The 6,242-nt window shown below is 33.8% G+C and overlaps 1 protein-coding gene across 3 annotated transcripts in view; it reads left to right on the plus strand.

The window, feature by feature from the left end:
• MS3_00010834 (uncharacterized protein) overlaps positions 1–2,450 on the plus strand; it is a gene marked incomplete at its 5' end in the record, with an annotated part of 28,995 nt that extends 26,545 nt beyond the window's left edge. For all 3 annotated transcript variants that reach the window (XM_051219236.1, XM_051219237.1, XM_051219235.1), the window contains 2 exons: positions 156–286; positions 2,064–2,450. Coding sequence is in view for 1 of the 3 variants with exons in the window: in XM_051219237.1 (XP_051068430.1) it covers positions 156–242 (87 nt within the window). The remainder of the gene's footprint in view (positions 1–155; positions 287–2,063) is intronic.
• Positions 2,451–6,242: the final 3,792 nt, after the last annotated feature.

A 6,242-nucleotide genomic window follows, 5' to 3' on the forward strand; every position in this document is an offset into this window, starting at 1 on the left:
TTTTTCTTAGTTGGCCGATAATTTTTGCTTACTGAAAGTTCACTAAGTAACCTCCCTCACACAAAGAATTCTTGTCTTGTCAATCCACATTGTATTGCGTTTAATTTGTTACTTTGTGTTCGAGTTTTGGTGTATATTACTTACAATGATTTCAGATTAACGGTTTTTACCTGTTTTTGCGTGGGGGAGAAAACATGAAGTCTCAGTCACTACCACCGTTTTCATCATTTTCCTTGAACTGAAAGTTCTTCACAAATGTGCAAATGTTTCCTTATAACAAGTATAGGCAAGTTTCGTCGTTTTATCGTGTATTTATTTGTTAAAATATGTATGAATGATAAAGTATCCAGTACTTTTTCATGAGTTTTGTCTTTTTATCATTACATGTATTGCAAATGTTAACTTGTTATATTTCAAGTTCACTAACTTTACTTATGGCCTTCTGAAATCTAATGTTTGAATTTAAATATTATTCAGTAAGCGTGTACAGATTTATCTTTGTTTACGCCTTGATCTGTAGATTATGGCGCGTTTTCTGGTTATCCATACAGAGTACATATTGAAGTCAGCCTATTTGGAAGGACTACTTACCAATGAGGTTCATCAATGAGCACATTTTGTCCCAGACTGGTATAAGTCAGAAATGTAAATTATTGGACTCCCATTTTGTATTTTAAAGGTATCATGGTTACTTCGAAACCTGAATGTCCTTCTTTGGGAGTTTTAAGTGCCCGTTACTGAAGCATTTCAGAATAAGACCACTGTCTATTTTCCATGGTCTTCACTGGTTCTCCAGCTAATATCCGGTTGTAATGGAAACGGTTTTCATATTAATAATCCGTGTTTATAGCTCCTTTGAAGATACATTAATTCAAATAGTTCTCTGTTGATCGAGTAAATTTGGGGATCTGTCGTACTGAGGTTTGCCAAGTGAAGCTTTATAGAAATCTTGTTACAATGTGATACGAACCAACAACTTTCATTTTATCAGCAGAAGTAACCTATTTTGAGAACTCAGGATTCTCTTAACTCAGTACATCAGGTGGTTGAATATTTTTAAATCTTAAAAGTTGTTAGTGAAATTCTCTGATCATTTCACACACACGTAAGTTTGATGAGTTTTATCACATGAATTCTGGAGCATAAAATGATAATTTTATATTCGAGTAGAAACACAAAAAACAAATCCCTTAAATTTACGTATGATTATGTACGTGCTACGATTTTTGTAGCTTCCTGATCTACATAACTCCGTTAAAGTAACTTACTAAATCTGACGAAAAATATGAAAATGCAAAGTTTACTAGAAAATTTAAGTGTTTGAATACGTTGTTGGCATTATTACATTTAAGTTATCATATCCATTTATCTACATCTTTAAAGAAAGTTGAATAATAATACTCAAGAGAGAAAAGTGCTCACAAGAAGTTTTCAATCCTATAACTTCAAATCAAGGAAATTTCTAGTTCATGTTACTTAGTTAAACGAAAAGCATTTCAGAAATGGTTAGTTCAATTCAAACAACACCGGAGACAAAATCAAATGTTGTGGATTAGATGTGCTTGTTTATAAATGAAGCATTTTGTCACATTTTGTAAAGTGAATATGATAGGTTGATCATATTCCAAATTTACATAGGCTATATAACATAATCCTCAATATTCACTCATTTTTAAGATGTACAGTGACCAGTCAATTTTAAAACGGTATTAGCAACTCCTTTTTCAACCAGTAGGTTACAAATACAAACCCCAACTTCTTTTACCTTGGTTTAAATTCCGGATTGCACCACTAACCGTCAAAGATGGTATGACTCGGTCAGATGCAAAAATTTCCGCTCGGTAAATGTGTTTTATTTATAAATCTGAACAATTTTCAAAATTTGTGCAAAAGACTAAATCGCTTCTTAGCTTAATGAAGAAATTAATGGTTTGTTTAAGTCTAGACACTTTTTAGTTGCGATTGTTTTGTAAAATAACGTATTTCCGTTTACTAGAGTTTAGCTAATTGAATTCACTTAATTTTTTTAAACTAAAATAATGTGACTTTCTATTTGGTTTCAGGTTGAAATGCCGACGACTGTCATTGTAGCAAGTTCGCATCCAATAATCTCTGAGTATTCTATATGGATACGTGGTTGTTAAAGTTTGTGTTCTGGTGTCTGCATACGTGTGTTTGAACGTTGTGTGTGTGTGCGTGTGTGTATATATATGTTCAACTATAGTCTGCGAAAAATTGTATGTTTGCACATTTGATTGTTCTTCGTCTGTTTTTTCTGCTTCTTTAATTATTTAGTTCCTTATATGCTGTTGTTCTGACATTTGGCAGTCGTCATGTCTGGTTTCTTTTATTCCTTATTTGTAAACATTTTTGTCGTCTTCTGTCTTTTTTTGTTTGTTCGTTTTGCAAGTTTTTGTATGTAGTTCTCTAAATATTAGATAAATTTCCTTATTATTTTGGCTTTTGTCCTTTTGTGGAAATATTTCACTTTCAAAGAAGCAATTGTTGTTCATACCGTCAATTAAAACTTAGTTATAAGTTGTTGAAATGGCTACTAATCGTAAACTATTGCCTTACAATTCCGGATCCGTAAATGATATTACTTACATTTTTTCAAGCTCCTCAGATTAGTTATCTAATTCCTTAAAAAAAAAATTCCCATCATATTAATACGCAAATGGAAAATTTTTTTTAAATAGACTTCTCAGATGACATTTTACTGTCAAATCGATAGTCCAAAAAAATGAGCAAATTAAAGATTTATACATAATTTTAGAATTAAATTATTTGAATTTAAGATTGTTTATATAAAGTAAAATTATTAATACTGGAATGAGTAGTATACAATGTTAACTTTGTATGGTAAATGAAATAGTGTAATTGGTAATCAAAATAATTGCAAAAATAACAGTATGAAAGAAATACGATCGAATATTTGATCTAAGGCTACCTACTGTTTGAAGTGCTATGTATTCAGTAGCCAATTGAGGTATTTGAAAAGGAAATTGGATTAAAGGTGGTCTTAGTGACCTGAGAGCGTGATCGCAGTGCTCAAACGACAACTGCTTGAGGTCAGTCACACACGACCTTTTTATGAGTAATTTTTGTGTTAGCTCCGTACTTGTAGAGACCTTACCGCCGAAGACGGATATCCGTGGGATAAGGCGAGGTGTGCATTTTTAGGGTCGACCTTTTCTAACTCCACCCCTCCTTGTGGGAAGGCAGCATCGCTGTCATGCTGGTTGTCTGAAGGAAACACCTTACTGCTGTCACACCTCTGTACAGTCAGCAGTACGACTTCGGACCTTGGCTACGTGAGAGTTTTTCGAGAGGGAGAGCACTCTCTCCATCCTCGGCCGTACTAGGGCATTCACATTGATATATAAATGTGTATAATTATTGTTAGACAGTATACAGACAAGATTTCTTACTAAAAAACCGACATTTCAAAGAAAAAAATTTACTAACTAATTAAGTATAATGAGTTCAAATATTTGGAATAACAATAATATTACGAAGTTGTGTTAATAAGGCAGAATTAACCTGTAAAAGTCGAAAGGTTAGGGCTATATGTATATCAGTCAAATGAAGATAGTTATTGACTTATTGGGCCTATGGTTGGGCGAGTCAAGAGATAAGGTTAAACACAGTTCTTAGCATCAGAAGGGCTACGAGTTTAACAAAAAATTACTAATCCGATAAACTGTTAGGAATGGTCGATTTATATTGGCACAGTGATTCGTGTGGACTAGCCTACATAGTATGACCTAGCCGCCAATCATTTACTTAATCGTTTACGAATTTCATAACCTAAATCCATCCTTTAGAGTTGTTATCATGACTCGATAAGTTGTATGTGTGCACATAAATTGTCATTCTGCTCAATGTGACTTCATTCAATTTTTTGTTGAAGATTCGTTCTGTGTTTTGAATAGCTTCATTCTATAGCTTTCGTTGTTTTCCTGAACAACATCAGCACGAAATACAGGAAGAAGTACTGAGAATTCTATATTGTACCAAAATATAATATTGAATAAAGCCATTAATAATAAAAAAAGTAAGGTATTCAAAAATGACAACTCTTCCTGATTGCGTTCAGAAAAATGTTTGACGATTAAACTATCTCTCTCAGAGAACGAAAATAACCTCCCTCAGCTACAAATCTTCACTCCATTATTTGGCGTTTCTATTACTAATGAAACTTCGTTTCGTTCTGATGTACGACAATTTTATTTGAACAGGTTAAGATGGGTTTCGTGTAAATGAGAATAATTGTAAGAGTCCTATTAAATCACTTGCAACTTGATTTGTTGAACAGCCTGAACTCATATTTGACCAACTCTTATCCATACTTCTATGTATAGGGGCGAAAAACATTCAGTTTGTAGAAATAGTAACAACAAGTATGGATAATCATCAAATTACTGACTATTCTAAAGTTTATTCAACAATAAACACTTTATGGCGGTAGTCTTAGTATGTACGATAGGTAATTCTTCACTACAGTGGGAATACGGTCGAAAGAAAGGTTTCAAACAAGACGCCAACGACTTACAAATATTCCCAGGTTTATTTTGTTTTTACTAAAAGCAGGATAAATGCATGTAAATAAAGCTTAGAATTCTAACGTATCTAAAGAAATTTAGTCACTTCGTTTAACATTGAGGATCTGCAATATATATATATATATATACATGTATAGTCAAGTCTATTAGCTACCACAGTGCCTCGTATTTGCTCCGAGTGTTTTTCTACGTTGTTGTTCAAGTGATTGGGTATTTTCTAGTTTTATTACTCACCAAACATCAATAGAACAAAGTATCGTTTTAATATCAAGGCATGAGATAACATAGTTTAGTAACAGATGTGGCGGATACAGGTTAAATATCTCAACTCAGAAAATCAGTAAGATAAGTAGTCTGTTTTTGGTTCATTTCACGATTCCACAGAAAACTGGTAACGTTTATGGGGTAGTTTATTATGGACCTCCAGCAATGACTCAATTATTCGGACTGGTGAATGTATTTGCCAATTTAAAATTTCTTATTTAGACATTCTTCGATGTTCTCTGTTATGAACGGGGAATTAAGAAGCCCAGACAATTACGAAAGCTATTTTCTTGGGACGTTATTGCATTTCATTCAAACCCTGTAAAACACATATTTATTTTTGTCCCTATCTTATTCTACATAACACGAGCTTTCGTTCTATGTATCATTCACTAGCATACCCTTTTTTTTGTTCCAAAAATATTGTAATTTAAACATTATATTTTGCACTATATTTTCTACCCTAATTCCCTGTTTCGGGCATAACTGTATTTTTCCAAATTATCGTACGTCGTGGTCAAGATATGCACTTATTTATTCATGTACATTTTTGTAGTAATCCGAATTCAGAGAATCCAGAGTTTAGTGTTCCAACTGTCTTGTCTTCTTTCACTCGCGTGCTTGCCAACCAATCAGGATTTAGAATAGTTCTCTCTACCCCGATCGAACTCACGCGTATTAGACTCAAGGTTAAGCCACTCAGCCTAACGCGTCAAGGTCATAATTTAGACTACACAGACCAAGGTCAAGTCATAACAAGTATCACGGGGTAAAAGCGATCCAAGGTCATAACAACTGGCGACGGAGAATTTTTTTCTTTCCTATATTGATTGATCCAGTACAAAATGCCTGTTTCATTGGATGACCTTAAAACTATTCTTCAAATGCAGCAAGCACAAAATGAGGCAAATCAGACGAAGCTTTTGGATGCATTCGCACGAATGTTCTCATTACAGTCGTCCTCAGCTTGTCAATCAGATAAGCATGAAAGCATCATAAATTCTATTTCTGAATTCCAGTATGATCCTGAAGCTAATATCATTTTCAGTTCGTGGTTTCACCGTTGTGAAGATATTTTCCGCGTTGAATGCTCGCATCTTGATGACGCAGCGAAAGTCCGCTTACTCTTAAGAAGACTGGGAACACAGGAATATAATAAATATGTAAATTTTATCTTGCCGCAAAATCCACGAGATGTATCATTCAAAGATACAGTCCAGATTTTATCTGATATTTTCGATGAACAGCCCTCATTATTTAATACTCGCTATAAATGTTTCCAAATAACAAAATCTCCAGAGGACGATTATCTCACGTATGCCGGGAAGGTAAATCGACAGTGCGAATGCTTCAAAATAAACGAAATCACAGCGGACCAATTTAAATGCTTGGTTTTCATATGTGGTCTAAAGA

This window comes from Schistosoma haematobium, chromosome 2 (genome assembly GCF_000699445.3).
Source record: "Schistosoma haematobium chromosome 2, whole genome shotgun sequence".
Taxonomy (NCBI): Eukaryota; Metazoa; Platyhelminthes; class Trematoda; order Strigeidida; family Schistosomatidae; genus Schistosoma; species Schistosoma haematobium.